This window comes from Rutidosis leptorrhynchoides, chromosome 2 (genome assembly GCF_046630445.1).
Source record: "Rutidosis leptorrhynchoides isolate AG116_Rl617_1_P2 chromosome 2, CSIRO_AGI_Rlap_v1, whole genome shotgun sequence".
NCBI lineage: Eukaryota > Viridiplantae > Streptophyta > Magnoliopsida > Asterales > Asteraceae > Rutidosis > Rutidosis leptorrhynchoides.
This window is the reverse complement of record NC_092334.1, coordinates 417,988,143-418,006,872: the sequence shown is the minus strand read 5'-3', so window position 1 is coordinate 418,006,872 and position 18,730 is coordinate 417,988,143. Positions and strand designations below refer to the sequence as shown.

At 33.8% G+C, this 18,730-nt stretch overlaps 2 protein-coding genes across 3 annotated transcripts; both read left to right on the top strand.

Moving 5' to 3' along the window:
* The first annotated feature begins 6,622 nt into the window (after positions 1-6,622).
* LOC139892342 (uncharacterized) lies at positions 6,623-7,846 on the top strand. The gene is made up of 2 exons (XM_071875411.1): positions 6,623-6,743; positions 6,957-7,846. The coding sequence occupies exon 2, from the start codon at positions 6,960-6,962 to the stop codon at positions 7,707-7,709; it is 750 nt and encodes a 249-aa protein (XP_071731512.1). The 5' UTR covers positions 6,623-6,743; positions 6,957-6,959; the 3' UTR covers positions 7,710-7,846.
* Positions 7,847-10,032: 2,186 nt separating this feature from the next.
* Positions 10,033-15,815, top strand: LOC139894490 (coatomer subunit alpha-1-like). Of its 2 annotated transcripts, none has more exons than XM_071877816.1 (5): positions 10,033-10,158; positions 10,262-10,478; positions 10,699-11,193; positions 11,917-14,897; positions 15,530-15,815. In XM_071877816.1, the coding sequence occupies exons 2-4, from the start codon at positions 10,271-10,273 to the stop codon at positions 14,847-14,849; spliced, it is 3,636 nt and encodes a 1,211-aa protein (XP_071733917.1). In that variant the 5' UTR covers positions 10,033-10,158; positions 10,262-10,270; the 3' UTR covers positions 14,850-14,897; positions 15,530-15,815. The 2 variants fall into 2 exon arrangements, with proteins under 2 accessions (XP_071733917.1, XP_071733918.1); XM_071877817.1 differs by having other exon boundaries at positions 15,462-15,815.
* Positions 15,816-18,730: the final 2,915 nt, after the last annotated feature.

Here is an 18,730-nt window from a genome sequence, read left to right as displayed (position 1 = left end):
TGTAACGTTGTGCTGAAATTTCTGACCTACTCGCACTTAAACCGTCGCCACGGTCAAACGAAGACGATTAGGTTCTAAAAATTGGTCAACCGTTAGGGGACTCATATACGGAGCCATAACCACTGACTACGCATCTTTTCATTTTGTATAGAGGTCGTAGCAGCTGACTGAAGTCAGTCTATTATTTCGATCTCTATTCTTGTCAAACTTACTTAGCTTTTATGATGATGAATGATGATGATGATGATTCTTAAACTTAATTTATTCACTTTTAACCTTTTGGGACAACATAATGACCTAGTGACCTTTGACTTAGGTTGACGACCTTTCGGACCGACTTACTACCTGCATACGTTTCGTATCGACTTTTACTGCTTATTCACTGTGAGTTATAGCATCCCTTACTACTTTTTACTATTTTTGGGACTGAGAATACATGCGATTTTTATGTTTTACTTACTTTACACGAGTACTTAAACTTTACATATATGTGGGTTATATAACGACATAAACATTCCCCTTAGCACGGTAACGTTTAATCATTGGTTTTGAACCGGAGAACGCGAATATTAGATATGGATCCATAGGGTTTGACATCCCCACTCGGGCTAGTCGCGCTAGCATTTAACGGGTGTTTGATACTTCGAGGACATACGCACTAGCCAAGTGTACATTTAGGGGGTATTATTATTACGTTAAGTTAGTTACCGGGTGCCCACGGATAAGCATATACTTTTCATACTGTTTTGAATACGATAACTCGTGATCTACATTACTTTACTGTTTAAAAACTATAGCTCAACAAAATTCGTGTTGAGTTTTAAGCGTGTATTTCTCAGGTGCTTAGACGATGATTGCTTCCGCTGTTAGACTTGCTATCTTGGTGTTTTAGACTTGCTGTTATGGACCTTGCTGTGTTAGATTTCCGCTGCATTACTTAGAGATGTCTCAATCATGGAACTTTTATCTTGCATTCGTAACTTATGTTATTTTCAAATAATGACTTTATACCGACCTTTGTGTCACGTTATCTTTTGTAAACGCTATCTTTTTATGAATGCAAACTGGTTTTCAAACAGTATGTAGTACTTGACCGTGTAAAGATCCTGTTGTTGAAGAATCATACACGATGGTTTTGTATGGGGCGTCACATATGGAAATAAGGAAACGAAGGGAGTGGATTTATAGCGAACTATCAGACAGAGTAATCGAGACAGATTACCGCATTGAATTAAAGAGATTTTAATTTCCTTATTTACCAAAGAACCAGATCTTATAGATTTCAAAAATTTTCTTTAAATCACCTGAATTCCAGAATTCCAACGTGACTACGTCAAAAGCTAAGACAAATCTTTATTTCTTCATTTCAATCTTTTGTGACAGCTTCATTCGTACGCATCGAGTAATCAAATCGTTTTATCCGTATTATTCAATAGTGATAAAACTCTATATTCGTCATGAAAACATTTTTATTGTTAACCATGACATCCTCACTCAAATTTCGGGACGAAATTTATTTAACGGGTAGGTACTGTGACGACCCGAAAATTTCCGACCAAATTTAAACTTAAATCTTATATAGTTTCGACACGATAAGTAAAGTCTGTTAAACTGAGTATCAAAAATTTTGAACTATATTTATGGATCCAATTAATTTTTGACTACTCCCGTTGATTCATGAACAATTGTGTGTAAATAAATGTGTATGTATATATATATATATATATATATATATATATATATATATATATATATATATATATATATATATATATATATAATAAATATTAAATATAAGTATATATAATAATTTGAAATTATAAAATACAATTTAATTATTAGAGTTAATTATGTAAAATAGTATACAAAAATTAATGTTGTATATATATTATAATATATATAAAATGTATAAATATTAAATGGCATATGTAATATTAATAAATTAAATAAAATTACAAGTTTATATATAGTGATATATCTATATTATTATTATTACTCTCATTATTATTAATAATATTAATTTCAATATTATTATTTGTATTATTAATATTATTATAATATATACTATATAGATATGAAAAATGAAACATGTAACTTGTTATTACTAGTATTATTATTAAGTATTATCATTAAAAATCATTATTTTTATTATTATCATTAATAAAATGATCATTATTATTTTTATAAGTATTATTATAATTATCATTATTTATTATCATTAATATTGTTATCATTATTATTATTTCTATTATTATTATTAGTATTATTTTGATTAGTAATATTATTATTATTTCTATTATAATTATCAGTATTTTTATTATTTCTAATAATATTGATAATATTATTATTATTAATATATTTATATTTACTAATTATTATTATTAATATTAATTATAAATAAAATTTATATGCAGAAGTCAAAATCTGTTTTGCATCACAATCATACTGTTAATTTCTTGTTTTGTGTCTCTAATCTGGTTAACCAGTGGAATCAAACCACAGATACTTACAAAATCAGTTACAAATTGTATCTGCTTTTTATTTTTTTCCATTTATTCACTGTTAAACAAGATTCCTTGTCGACAAAAAAATTTGATATATATATCAATTGAATCACGTATTCAGACTCAAACCATTCAAATTTTTCATCATCATTATCAATTATCAATTGTAATTACTTCAAATCCATTGAATTAAACTAAATTATTTATTATTTTTTTCAAACAGCTCGATATACCTCTGTTTCATTTTTTTTTTATCAAAACTCAAAATCGAATTAATTGTTAAAATCTAGAATTGCAGAGTTGTTAGGAATCCTTTATGAAAACTATCTGCAAAGTTTCAAAATTCAATTAGTGATATCGAGTTCTAATTTTCGAGTCAAAGTTTTGAAGTCAAAAGTCAAACTTTTTGTTCTTCGCGAAATTAGAATTCAATTTGATGTTTCTGGAACAATTGATGATTGAGAAAGATTATAGGGGTGATTTGAAATCTAATTGGTGTTGTAAGCTTTAGCTAAAACCTTCTAAAAATCAAAATCAAATTATATGTTCTTCGTTTTATTTTTTATTTTTGTTCAGCAACTGTTTTATTTTTTTTATTTAAAAAAAACTTTGACATCACAACTGGATTATAATCGATTCTATTTCAGTTATTTATCATAAAACTAAACAATAGATTTGTTAAAAGTTTGGAATTGATTCTGGGTCGATTTAGATTTTGGGAAGAAGGAAGTGGAAACAGAAAAGAAATAATGGATAAATATAATTGAATTATGATATTAAACAGAAAAGTGAAATTGGTCGAGTGTTTTGGGTGTTGTTGTATGAGCTAGAGGTCGCGGGTTCGAGTCTCATCTGGGGCAATTCTTTTTAGAAAAAGCTTTCAAAGGGTATACACTCTTAATTTTATTTCTATAACTATTGTTATTATTATTAATTATTATGATTATTATTATTATTGTTATTATTGCCTTACTTATAATTATTATTATTATTATTATTACCATACTTATAAGTATTATAATCGTTATTATCATTAGTATTAGTATAAGTATGATTTATATAATTATTACTATTAATTTTATCATTTTAAGTATCGTTATTAATATTACGATTATTATTATTGTTGTTATTGTTAGTATTATAGTTATTATTATTAATAATATTATTATTAATAATATCATATTTATAATTATAAGTATTAGAAATGTTATTAACATTAGTATTTTATAAGTATTATTAAGATTATTCGAAACTGTATCATTTAAGTATTATTATCATTATTATAATGATTATGATTATTACTATTATTATTATGAAAATAATAAAATTTATTATTAATTTCATTAATATTAGTATTAATATCATTATATAATTATTAGAAATATTATTAATATTATTAAAATAAGTATCATTATAAATATTATCATTATTATTATTAATATAATTACCATTATTAGAATTGTTATTAATAAAAATTATTATCATTATTAACAATCATCATTTTATTATCACTAAAACTATCAGTATTATTATTATTATTATTATTATCAATATTATTAACATTAAAATTATTATGAAAATAAAAGTTTTAAAGATATTATTAAGGTTATAAGTATGTATTAATCATATTAACAATTTTTATATAAATATTCATAAATAACAAATTAGGTATTTTTAATATATTACAAGTCAGATATATATATTAATATAACTATATAAATATTAATCATTTTGAATATATAATATATAATTTAGGATATAATATATAAATTTGTTCAATTACGATTATATGTTTTAATATATATATGAATGATATAGGTTCGTGAATCCGGGGCCAACCCTACACTTGTTTAATGTCGTCATATGTATTTTTACTACAAAATACAGTATCGTGAGTTCATTTGATTCCCTTTTACTCTTTACATTTTTGGGACTGAGAATACATGCGCTGTTTTTATAACTGTTTTATTAAATGCTTTTGAAATATATGTTTGGACTAAGAAAACATGAGATGCTTTTATAAATGTTTGACGAGATAGACACAAGCAAAACATTCCTCGAATGAATTATTATACAGACGAGAGGTTCTGTTGATTATTATATTTGAATTAGTTAGACGTTATAATTGTCACTAATTGATGTGAATATTTTCCCCTGATTATTATAGCTTGGTAACCTAAGAATTAGGAAACAGGTATGGCCCCTAATTCACGCGAATCCTAAAGGTTGCTACCGGGTTTAACACCCACACCCAGAATGTTCACTAGACAGAAGAGCTAGTGGGCGTGGTGTTTAGTACTTCGAGGTTTATATATTTATTACAGACTGAAAGTTCTGTTTATTTTGGGGATATTTATGATGCGCATTAAATGTTAAGGTCGATTACCAAGCCAAGCAAAGCAAAGCGAATGTTATGTATCGAGAGAATGATTTTTATACACAGGTTATGTGTATGATATTTTGTACACGAGATATGTGTACGGTTATAAAGAATTGTTGAAAAGTGGTTTCGTACACAAGATATGTGTACTGTATTTAAAAGAAATCGCATGTACATTACAGGTGGGTATATGATTCAGGCCCATTTGTACCATGCACATTTAAATCTTGTGGTCTATCAAAATTATGAATTTTATTGTTTATGATAAATCTATGAACTCACCAACCTTTTGGTTAACACTTTTAAGTATGTTTATTATCAGGTATAAAAGAAATCTTCCGCTGTACATTTGCTCATTTTAGAGATATTACTTGGAGTCATTCATGACATATTTCAAAAGACGTTGCATTCGAGTCGTTGATTTCAACAAGATTATTATTAAGTCATTTATAGTTTGGATATATTATGAAATGCTATGCATACCTGTCAACTTTCAATGAAATGAAAGTTTGTCTTTTAAAAGCGAATGCAATGTTTGTAAAATGTATCATTTAGAGCTCAAATACCTCGCGATGTAATCAACTATTGTGAATCGTTTATAATCGATATGAACGGGGCATTTCAATCATCAACCCGGTAATGTGACTGCTTATCCATTAACACATTCTTTACAAGTACTAGAATAGCCAGCTTGACGCGATCCTCGTTACCGGTCACCATGTCAGTATCCTCAAAATGCTCTATGATATCCCCTATGATCAAATTTTTGGCAACATGTTCTGCAAAACACCTATCTCTAATATGATGTGTGGTCTTCCTAACATCCTCGCTAACTTGACTGTTAATGTCGGCATCTGGACCGAATCTAAAACCCGTTAGCAAACAAAACTCTCGACGCCTGAACCTAACAGAATGCGACCGAGATAAGGAAAACCATAGATCATCCCGTTAAGCTAGGATGGTGATCTTAGACTATTGTCTAAACTTCTTCTTCTAAAATATTAGGTTCGTTATTTGACTCCGAACGGGTTTAATCACATTTGTATAATGGGGGGGGGGGGGAAGGGTTTAATCAATTTTGCAGCTTGAAGTTTAACTATAATCGAGTGATTAACAATGAAAAAACCCGATGAACCGAATGATTGTTAGAACATTATCGTTTTGTGCGTCTTTCTAGGTTTTGGTGCAGATGAGTTTTAAAACTGAAATGGGCGACTTATAAAACGAGCAACACGCACCATGCGTGTTTTGGGTTGGGTAGTGCGCTAAACGTTACGTAATGCTTGTCTTACCTTAGTGCTCGGTAAGCACTCGTCACACACCAAGTTACACGCATGATGTGTGGTAAAGAGCATTGTTTTCAATTTCAAAATTTTAGGATCACATTGTTAAATGATTAATGATTTATCAACCTACCAATTCAACTTACTCAATAGCATAATGACACATGAAAGATCTAAGATCCATAATATTGAGAGAGAATTAGTGAAAGATACATGTTATAATCCTAAAATGATAGAGATTACTAGGTGGAAATGGTAGGATAAAAAATCATGTTCCTTGTTAAATACTTTCGAAAATGTAGGCATTTTGATCAAATTCCCAATTATGTCTCCCCCAAAATATAAACGTAAGTCGGCTCATTGGCCCAATAGACTAAATGGGCTGAGGGAAAAATGTACATAGTAATAAAGGGTCGGGACGTTGGGTAGGGTAAATGATATATCGCGGGAGTAAAGGGTCCGGTTAGGGTCGCGGGAGTTTTTAATCAGTCAATTCCAAGCTTTTTCATCTATAGTTGGCGGCAGCTTAGTGTTCCCGACGGCACACCACCGGAGCTTCTATTCAGGTCAATTGTTGTAAGCACAAAGTGTATTGTATGTGTCTGCAACCGATAAGCTTATTTCGCAAATTTGTTTACTGCCTCTTAGGGTTAGGGTTTATGTTAATTTTTCTATAGTTGTAGACCCGTTTTTAGTTTCTGTGTTCTCGTGTGTTTTTTTTTTTTTTAATATAATTCTTCTGCTTTTATAGATTGTGGAGGTTAATTCAGACTATGTTATGTGTGTCAGGTCATGGCCGAATCACTTTTTGTAGGTTTTAATGAAATTGAAGAACTTAAACCAGAATTGGAAAGAATCAGAAAAGAAAATTCCGTTATGAAGGGTTTGGAGATAGCAGGTTTGAAATCTGATACTACAAAACTAAGTGAAGAGAGCTTGCAATTAAAAAAGAAAATAGACGAATTGATTACTACTATTGAACTATTATTGTTAAGGGAGATGAAAAATTGTGGTGAACTTCTAAAAGGTACAAACGAGGGCGTTATTGGAGAGACCACACCCTTTAAGTATAAAAGGAATAAGCAAATTATGGACGAGCTGAGAGAAATAAATGAGTTAAAATTGAAGGTGATGAAGGGGCGATTGGAAAATGAAAGAGAAATACACCTAACTATAAACTTCGAAGTGGCCAGATTGCAGAATGAGGTTGAAAACCTGCAAGAAGACAAGCAAAATATTACAATGAATGAAAATGAGATGGTCAAAGCGCATCAGAATGTGTTTGAATCTACTAAGAGTCGACATGATGCAGAGACTGCGTTACTAGTTGTGAATCAAGATGATAAAAAGATTAGATTGTTGGCTGAAAAGGAGGAGATGGATCAAAACATAATAGATATAGCGGGGCATGTGCTTGAAGTAGGAACAAATGGTCATGTTTTGGAATTGCAAGAGGAGGTCAAAGAAATAAGTAAATTTATCGAGCAACGAGACACTGAGATTAGTAGGGTTGCAATTGCAGTTGGAGCATTGAAACTTTAAGGGCGGAACAATGTTGAGACATAGGCTTATTATAATATGTAGTTGGAACAATGTTATTTAAATCACCACATGCTTTGTTTGTTTAGCTTAATAGAATGCGACCAGTATAGGCTTATAAATGTATTATTTTGCTAATTAATTCATCATATTTTCAATCTTCCAGTTAGACCTTTTAATCATTGCATTTTTTAGATCTTTATGATTAATATCCTAAATTAATAACTGTAGTTCATGTTAGAAAGTGTGAATTTGTGTAATATGTTTGAGGTGTAGGGTACTATAAATACTCTCTCCATACTAAAGCTTTTGTTAACTCGTATAAACGAAACCTAAGCTAAACTCATTGTCAAAAGATCAATGGATTTTAGGAATAGACTATAGTAAGTGAATTCATGTGAGATAGATACACATTTATCGCAATCTTTATACCTGATCGGCTGATCACAGCTGTTCAGATTGATCACACCTTTTCATATCGATCATCATACAGTTCAAATTTACTCATCATATTGATAATTGATGCATTCACTTACTGTTCTATTCGAATATTACATCTCAAACAAGGATTATTCATTGCTGGACTTTATTAGTTCATTGTAACTGTAAGTTAGCTCTTATCGTTAAAATATATAAAATAAGCTATTAGCAATAATCGTAGTTTATAATCATATTTGCAGTGTAATTATCGATGATTGTAAAATGTTTAAAGATTGTTGAGTGGAGTTGTAATGATTTTTTCATCTTCGTGAATATGTGATTATGACATATGTGAATAATCTCTTTAGAATGATGGGCTTAATATAAATCCGGAGTAAATAGATCAGGATGATAGAATAATCCCTCTAGACTAGTAAGCTTATTATTACCAAACTAAAAAGGATGAAGACTTTGCAAAAGAAGCAAACCTTAACCCAACCTTCCCAAGCATACTTTTTGTTTCCTTCTCCGAAAAACAAGATTTAAAATCAAAGTAGATGTAAAACATATAAAAGCGTTACAAAATTAAGTTAGATCCGATCCGTCTGACTGATAGACTAATTGATCCCAATATATATTTGACACAACTATTGAAACTACACCCAATTACAACTACTTATATTGCACACATACAACCTATTGAACACAAACTCGTTAACCTAATGTTGAAACTTCCCAAACACTTAACCTTATCTAAAACGACGTCGAAATGTCTTGAAAAGCTCGAAAACAGCGAAAAATCAATTGCAATCAAATAACACCAGCCACCACAAATTGCAACTAGACCTGGACAAGGAGTCGCCCCAATTATATTCAACAAACTAAAAAGTCGCAATCATAGAGCCGTTCAAAACCATGAAAACCCAACTCCGAAAGTGTACCTGACCAAAGCTTGAATGTCATCGCCGAGGTTGAAACTAACAAATTGGTGCATAAAAACATCATGGAAAATCACGAGCCGCAACTAAAAATAGAACCATGTCACTGAAAATTACCGAAGCTTGACTTGAGTGGTATGAGATTGAGATTCAACTTCGGGTACTGCCAACCCAGGTTTGATTCTCACTCCAAGCAGAGTTTCCAACATTTGATGATACTGCCAACATCAATGTGATTTGTGAGGGTCTCTGGGGAGTTTTTTCCCAACATCGATGGTACTGCCAACATCGTCGAGAATTGGGTTTCCACTTAATGGTGTCTGAGTGACAAATGAGAGCATTCGATGTCGATATCGCTATTGAAAAAAAGATAAGCAATTACACAAAACGGATCATGACACCCATCATATCTATTCACTAAACTAATTGTATTTTTTGACACTAAATTAATTACACACAACAACAAAACCCAATACCACATGAGTGGTGTATGAAGGAAGTGAGATGTAGACAATTCTTCCTTTATCCGAGAATAAAAACAAGTCATTTCTCTAATCAGAGTGAAACACTCTCAAAAGTAGAGAACGTCATCTATCTCTATATTCGACGAATAAAGAGATTGTTTACAAGTGGACCTCCGGCCAATAAGTAGAAATTTTTTTTTCTTTTTAAATAGTAAAATAAAATTAAAAATAAAATTTAGACGACATGAAAATAGTATAATCAAATTTCAATGGATTTTAAATCCTGTATTAAATTCAATTTAGACTATAAACGGCAGTTAAAACGTCAATAAATCGACGTTTGTTTTGACACAAAATTAATCGTACTTATGTCGTAATTTTTACATAACATATATTGGTGGATTTATTAATTAAATAATTTATTATTTATTTAATTGCAGTTTATTTACGAAATTGACAAGCTCAGATCTAACACTAGAGTGGATCTAACAGCACACGTCTTTTATTTCTTTCAAAAATCAAATTAACGTCTGATCTACGCACCCACATTTTCACCACCTATCAATTTGGATCCGATCAATTACTCGTCAATACCTTTTCAATTAGGGCACAAAATTCTCAGATCTAAAGGTAAAGAAACGTTACGCTATTTCAATTTCATTATCTGAATTCATTTATAGACACGTATCATCAATGTATTAAATTATTTAAATTATTTACGTTGTTCAATTAGGGTTTCGAAATGTTGACGAAATTTGAAACGAAGAGTAATAGAGTGAAAGGATTAAGTTTTCACAGCAAGAGACCATGGATCTTAGCTAGTCTTCACAGTGGTGTGATCCAGCTATGGGATTACAGAATGGGCACTCTCATTGATCGATTTGATGAACATGATGGTCCTGTTCGTGGAGTTCATTTTCATAAATCGCAGCCTTTGTTCGTCTCCGGAGGTACATTTAAGTTTCAATTGATGATTGATATGAATGCTTATGTATATAGCATTGTTTTGTGCATAGGTGATTTGGATCTGGTTGTGTTATCTAGATGCTTAATTAATAATGTATATGATATTTATGTATGCATCCATATATGTAGCTAGTTTGAATTATCTTTGAATGTTTATTGAAGTGCGAGTTAGTGAATTCATGCAATGACAAATTGTGCTTGCAGGAGATGATTACAAGATCAAAGTATGGAATTATAAATTGCATAGGTGTTTGTTTACTCTTCTTGGGCATCTTGATTACATCCGAACAGTTCAGTTTCATCATGAGTCTCCCTGGATTGTTAGTGCTAGTGACGATCAAACTATTAGGATATGGAACTGGCAGTCTCGTACTTGTCTATCTGTATTGACAGGGCACAATCATTATGTGATGTGTGCTTTGTTTCACCCAAAGGAGGATCTTGTGGTGTCAGCTTCATTAGATCAGACTGTTAGGGTTTGGGATATTGGTGCGTTAAGGAAGAAATCAGTTTCTCCTGCTGATGATATCCTTCGATTGAGCCAAATGAATGCTGATTTCTTTGGTGGTGTTGATGCTGTTGTTAAGTATGTTTTAGAGGGCCATGATCGTGGAGTTAATTGGGCTTCGTTTCATCCCACACTTCCTCTTATTGTTTCAGGAGCTGATGATCGCCAAATTAAGATCTGGCGAATGAATGGTATGTTTTTCAAACGTTTTTTCTCTTTGGTTTGTCTGTATGTATCTGGGATTAGTATTAGCAGCTTGGCTGATCTGGAACTAATATGAAGACTGATTATTTTTTATAGATTCACTTTAAGAACACTTTAGGTGGCACCTTGTTTTAGTGATCTTAGTTGACCCATTATATAACTAGCTTGATGTAAAGGATGAAATATGTTCCTTAAGCTAAAAGAAAATAGACATTGTCGCAGTCACTTAGGTGTTGTTTGTTTTCCTGTCTGCAGACCTTATTATGTCTTATGTCTGCGCGCCCGTAGACGTTTTTACTGCAGACACTTTGTTTTTATGAAGACATAAGATAAAAGTACTCCGTATGTTTTATTATGTCTGCATCCTCGCAGACATAGAAATGTGCTTCTAAGTGCCACAGACAGAATTAAGTTATGTTACCTAAAAAAAAACAGTCTTCATTATTCGACCTTCAGACCACATCTTCTTTACAGACATGGTCCGCAGATCTTCAGACAAAAACATCTTAAAAAACAAACAGCACCTTATTAAAGGCAGAACCATAGCACCACGTTCTTTTTTCTTTTCACGTGCTATAGCCGGTTATCTAATTTCATTGTTCTTTAATAAATGGCATTTGTTAGAAGTATCTCGAACTTGTTACATTTCGGTTTCTTGTTAATGAGAATATACATATACATATGATGGACATTATATTTTCATGTTTCAGATTCGAAAGCCTGGGAAGTAGACACATTACGTGGCCATATGAACAACGTTTCATCTGTTCTTTTCCATTCAAGACAGGACATCATCGTATCTAACTCAGAAGATAAAAGCATACGTGTTTGGGACGCTACAAAACGAACTGGCCTTCAAACGTTCCGACGCGAGCATGACCGGTTTTGGATTCTCGGGTGTCATCCCGAAATGAACCTTCTAGCCGCTGGTCACGATAGCGGCATGATCGTTTTCAAGTTGGAACGTGAACGACCCGCTTTTTCTGTCAGTGGTGATTCTTTGTATTACGTGAAAGACCGATTTTTGCGCTTCTTTGAGTACTCATCTCAAAAAGACACCCAAATAATACCCATCCGGCGACCCGGGTCAGCCAGCTTGAACCAAGGTCCAAGAACTCTTTCTTATAGCCCTACTGAAAATGCTGTTCTAATATGTTCTGATGTAGATGGGGGTTCGTATGAACTGTACGTTGTACCTAAAGATAGTTTCACACGGGGAGATACAGTTCAAGATGCAAAACGGGGCGTTGGTGGGTCCGCAGTTTTCGTGGCCCGGAATAGGTTTGCGGTTCTTGAAAAGAGCACCAATCAAGTTTTAGTCAAGAACTTGAAAAACGAAATTGTGAAAAAGAGCGCACTTCCGGTTGCTACTGACGCAATATTCTATGCGGGTACGGGTAATTTACTATGCAGGTCAGATGATCGGGTCGTCATATTTGACCTTCAACAGCGAATGGTTTTGGGTGACCTTCAAACTTCTTTTGTTAGGTACGTTATTTGGTCAAATGATATGGAGAGTGTTGCTTTACTTAGCAAACATTCGATTATCATTGCTGATAAAAAACTTGTCCACCGTTGCACGCTTCACGAAACGATTCGGGTCAAAAGTGGGTCATGGGATGATAATGGGGTATTCATATACACAACTTTGACCCATATTAAGTATTGTTTACCTAATGGAGACTGTGGAATCATAAAAACCCTTGATGTTCCTGTATACATTACAAAGATTTTCGGGAACACAATCTTTTGTTTGGATCGAGATGGTAAAAACCGGTCAATCATTATTGATGCAACTGAATATCTTTTTAAACTATCTTTACTGAAAAAAAGATATGATGATGTTATGAGGATGATAAAGAACTCAGAACTTTGTGGTCAAGCTATGATTGCGTATCTTCAACAAAAAGGGTTTCCAGAAGTTGCTCTTCATTTTGTAAAAGATGAAAGAACTCGATTCAATTTAGCCCTAGAAAGTGGTAATATTCAGATTGCAGTTGCTTCGGCTAAAGAAATAGACGAAAAAGATCACTGGTATAGGTTGGGTGTCGAGGCCCTTCGACAGGGTAATGCGGGTATCGTCGAATATGCGTACCAGCGGACCAAGAACTTTGAAAGGCTCTCGTTTTTATATCTGATTACCGGGAATTTAGACAAGTTGTCAAAAATGATGAAAATTGCCGAGGTTAAAAACGATGTTATGGGTCAATTTCACAATTCTTTGTACTTGGGTGATGTTAAAGAGCGAATCAAGATTTTGGAAAATGCGGGTCATTTGCATTTAGCTTTTGCTACAGCCAAGACCCATGGGCTGAATGAGATTGCTGAAGATCTTGATGCTAAGCTTAATGGTGAAGTTCCTAATTTGCCCTCTGGTAGGACCCGTTCCCTTTTGATTCCCCCGACTCCCGTTTTGTGTGGTGGGGACTGGCCGTTGTTACGGGTCATGAAAGGGATATTTGAGGGTAGTCTTGATCAAGTAGGACGAGGTACACAGGAAGAGTATGTGGATGCAGCAGATGCTGATTGGGGTGAGGATTTGGATATTGTGGATGTGAATGGTGACATCAGCATGACATTGGACGATGATGAAGAAGCGAATGAAGAAAACGAAGAGGGTGGTTGGGATCTTGAAGATCTTGAACTTCCTACAGACGCTGAAACCCCGAAAGCTAGCACTGCCAGGTCATCAGTATTTGTCGCGCCGACACCTGGCATGCCTGTTAGCCAGATCTGGGTCCAAAAATCATCTCTTGCTGCTGAACACGCAGCGGCGGGTAACTTCGACACCGCAATGCGGTTACTGACCCGACAGCTTGGAATAAAGAATTTCACACCGTTAAAATCGTTATTTATCGACCTTCACATGGGGAGTCATACGTATCTACGCGCTTTCGCATCAGCTCCGTTAATCTCGTTTGCTGTTGAACGAGGTTGGAGTGAGTCAGCAAGTCCTAACGTCCGGGGCCCACCTGCACTCGTGTACAATTTTTCTCAGTTGGAAGATAAACTAAAGGCCGGTTATAAAGCCACCAGTGCTGGAAAGTTCACCGATGCGTTAAAATTTTTTATGAGTATTCTTCATACGATTCCACTAATCATCGTTGAGACAAAACGAGAGGTGGATGAAGTTAAAGAATTGGTTATCATCGTTAAAGAATACGTTCTCGGGTTAAAAATGGAACTAAAAAGGAGGGGATTAAACGACCCGGTTCGTCAACAGGAACTTGCGGCTTACTTTACTCATTGTAACCTTCAGCAGCCTCACTTGAGACTAGCTTTAATGAACGCTATGATTGTATGTTTCAAGGCGGGTAATCTTGTTACAGCATCGAGCTTTGCGAGACGTTTGTTGGAGTCGAATCCTGCTGAAAACCATGCCCAAAAAGCCCGGTCTGTTGTGCAAGCTGCTGAGAGGAATATGAAGGATGCTGCAGAGTTGAATTATGATTTTAGGAACCCGTTTGTAACGTGTGGGGCGACTTATGTTCCTATTTATCGGGGACAGAAACATGTGTTGTGTCCGTATTGTGGTTCGCATTTTGTTGTTGATCAGGAAGGGGAGATTTGTGCTGTTTGTAACCTTTCGGTGGTTGGATCTGATGCATCTGGTTTACTCTGTTCCACTGCACAGATCAGATGATTTGAAATTCTTTTTCTTGATGCCAGAGTCGCTTCTTTCTACTATTTGGTAATCCTCTCTCTGTGTGTGTGTGTGTGTGTGTATATATATATATACATCCATTTTGATCCCCATAGCGATGCATCTTTGCTAACTGCCTATCAATTTTTTTCATCCTTAGGGTGCGTTTGATTACTTGTTAATTAAATGGTTGAGCACTAAATGCTGAACCATTTAGCATGCAACACGTTTGTTTGTTTGTAACCTTTGAATGACCATTCAGTCCTAAACCATTCAGAGTTGAAATATTCTCTTAACTTAAGCATATAAATTTTATGTAATATCCTTTTTAAAATATATCAAAAACACTTATCAACCAATTATAAAATGTTTTTAATTCACATAAAAGGTTACTAAGTTAATTTTACATTATTCACATTGTTCATTCTAAATGATTATCAAGTAGGTTATTGTCATTGAGAACCAAGTCCATTAAGAACTTTTGAATCATTCAGATTATGAACCAGTGCTTAATCATTTGTTTTCTCAAACGCTCCTCATAAGCTTGTATTTAACATTATTCTGAATGACATTGTTACTTGCTTAAAGAGTAAAGATTATTTCGTTTAACAGATAATTACACCGCTGCTGCATTTCTTGATACTGATGAGTTACTGATGGATCATTTAAAATTGTTGCAGTTCAAACAGAAGAGTTTGGATTCACTTTACTTTAATAACCCACCAGCGGAGTGGGTATACGTGGCGTCCTTCTTCATAGTCCTGCTGCCGTTGTTTGCTAATTAGCATGTTCCAATATTTTTGTCTGGCCAATGGTGCTTTCAGAGTATCAAAGAGGTTACCAGAGTATGATCAATCTTGGTATTAAGTTTGTTTCAGAGGTTTATAAGTGAATTTTTCTTTTTTACATTATCAAATGATTGAATATTATTATACTATAATTTGTGCTCCATATCCTTAAGCAGAATTCTTAATGATACCATTTTTCTTAATTTCATAAGGATCCAAAGTTTGTGTTTATCGGGTTTTAAAGTGTGATAAATTGTTCGATCGTGTTGTGTACTAAAAGATAAAAATAGAAAATTTTGGAAACTTCATAAGATCAATATCTAGACTCTAGAGCATGAGCTAATTCAAGCCTAGTCATGTTGGTACATCATGGCATTAACTAACAGCCAGTTGATAATTTTCATTTACACAAATGGAAGCATCAGGTCCGCATTAAAAATTTAACAACTTAATAATCCAATATGGTTTGTTCTTGAAGCTCACCAGTGCATACCCTGCAGCTCCATAACCAACAAGTAGCACGCTGTCATCCAATTTCGTCTTTGAACAAATACGGACATGATACTTGACCAATGTATGTTTGCAACTAAGCCGAATTAATCCCAAGTGAACAACACAAAATTACAAGTTATAATAAAACGACAATCGGGTTATGAACTCATATTGCAAGAGGTCCGTTTTTAACAAGGTTAGCAGCGATTTGATCTTTGTCTGTGGAAACCACCCTAAAGTTGGCTACAAATGTAATAAATTTTGACTTGTCTGTAGCAGCGATTTAACATCCGAAGTTATAACATGTATCTCCAAACCCCATAACGGATTAAACTAGAAAAATGTCATTGGAGTTTAGATTTTTTTTTTTGTTTTGTTTTTTGTTTTTTGTTTTTTTTTTTTAATTTGTTCATGAATTATGATGATAAACTCATAAACTTCACTTTCACTTTTTATGGCCCATTGAGCAGCGTAAGGCCATAAATGCTAGATCAATCGGTCTAAATCAGTGTAGGGCCATACATATTTTCCTCTCTCTACTTTTCCTCTTCGTACTTTTTCATCTTCTAGATCTACAACCCACCACAAAAACCCTATTTTCTTCAGCCGCCGCCACCTCCTATGTTTCAAGCTTCCTCCCTCTGTTTGATGGTTTGTAAGGAACGTGCTATTTCCCTCACCGACCACCGGCATCTCGCCAGTGGTTCGGTTTTACTCGCTTTCCGTTTCAAATAAGGCACCTCGTCCTTTCTCCCTTGTCCGGTGTGCTTTTGGGCCCGACCTTCTTCGCCAGTTTCACTCTAGGCGACCAGGCGGCGATTTCAAACTTTTTTTGCTTGGGATATGGGAGTTTCGAGTGTTTTTGGGATTTTTGTGTGGGTTCCGGTCTCCCTCGCCGGCGTTGTCTCTCTTTTGTGATTGTAGGCGGCGAGTTCCGATGGAACTCTACAACCCTCTCAGTCGGCTTCGGGTTAAGGTCGTTGGGGTTGGTCATGGTGGTGCCTTATTTGAGATTTTGTTTGTTTAATTTGTTCATGAATTATGATGATAATCTCACACTTTCACTTCCTATGGCCCGATGACCAGTGTAGGGCCATAAATGCTAGATTAATCGGTCTAAATCAGTTCTAAAGAGAATTTTGATAATGTTGGGCTTAAATGGCCCGACAGAGGCCCATTAAACTTCTAAAAGACGATAAAGAACTAGTTTTCTTCTACAAGTTCAAGGGAAATCGGTCAAAATGTCATCATTTCTGAAAGTGTTTAACAATATGCATTTAGAAATTTGAAATTACAATTATGCCTCTCACCACGCATCACGCACCACGCACCACGCACCACGCGTGATGCGTGTAAATTGGTGCGTGATGCGTGGTCACCTAGTAGTACAGGTAGGCAAGCACTTGGTAGCGCATCACACGTTAACCAATCATAAACATACATGGTGCGTGTTGCCCATTTACTAAGGCGCCAATATCAATTTCAAAACTCACACGCACCAAAAACTGTCAAAACACGCACCTAACGGTGGTTTTCTAAAATACGTTCGGTTTTTCACTTTTTTTTTTCTTGTTATTCTCTCTATCATAGTAAACATTTAACCTACAACTGTGATTATACCCTTTACCCCTGTTAACACGCAAACACGCACAAAGTCACATTATTTTTTTTAACGAAAATCCTTGAAATCCGAGGTGTACAAGTTGTCGATCAAGAAGTTGGATAATTGAACATCTTTACAATGACTAACAATCAGGTAAAACCTTTTTTCTAAGTTTTTAATGCATTATGTGTTACAGACATTTCGTCGAACACTTGCTGTGCGTATATGTATAAACTATTCTTGGTGAAATTGCGTGGGTGTATGTAATATAGATGTATTGTAAGTATTGTTTATCTGTTGTTCATATTTTTTAGCCTTAGATTTGATGTTAGATTGAGTACAAACTAAGAAAAACTATTTTTTGCTCAATACGGCCATGTGGTGTACGCAACACGCACCACGCACCACGCATGGTGCGTGTATGGTTTGTGCGTGGGGCGTGCTGCTTACAGTTTATCTGTTAGTTTGTTGTTTGATTTATTTTTCTTTTTTGCTTTGTTTTCACGAATATTTTGTAAGACCCGTAATTTTATACGTTATATATATATATATATATATATATATATATATATATATATATATATATATATATATATATATATATATATGAAAATGTACTAATATTTATATATTGATGTATATACGCGTCATATATAAATAGCGTACGATGGGTTTAACGATTTTTTATTGGAATTGTGACGTGTAATTATGAAGTATATGTATATACGAATGCATGAGAGTATATGTGTGTGCATGAGATTAAGTACGTGTGCATGCATGGCCTGTTTACGGTGATCGAATGATCGAGTATGTAGTTGTGCATATACGTGGTGTAAGTAGTACGAACGAAGGAAGTACGTATACATGAATATATATGTATCTAAATATATAGATAGAGGATATATATGTGTATCGAATAAGTGTGTATATAGGTGCGTGCATGAATAAAGAGTACGAGAATTGATCGAAGGTTGTTATAAGTGTTCTAAGGTGTATGT

Coding starts and splice junctions, on each gene's coding strand:
- LOC139894490 (XM_071877816.1), top strand. CDS start 10,271: ATGTTGACGAAATTTGAAACGAAGAGTAATAGAGTGAAAGGATTAAGT. Junction 10,479..10,698: donor GCCTTTGTTCGTCTCCGGAG/GTACATTTAAGT, acceptor TTGTGCTTGCAG/GAGATGATTACAAGATCAAA. Junction 11,194..11,916: donor TAAGATCTGGCGAATGAATG/GTATGTTTTTCA, acceptor TTCATGTTTCAG/ATTCGAAAGCCTGGGAAGTA.
- LOC139892342 (XM_071875411.1), top strand. CDS start 6,960: ATGGCCGAATCACTTTTTGTAGGTTTTAATGAAATTGAAGAACTTAAA.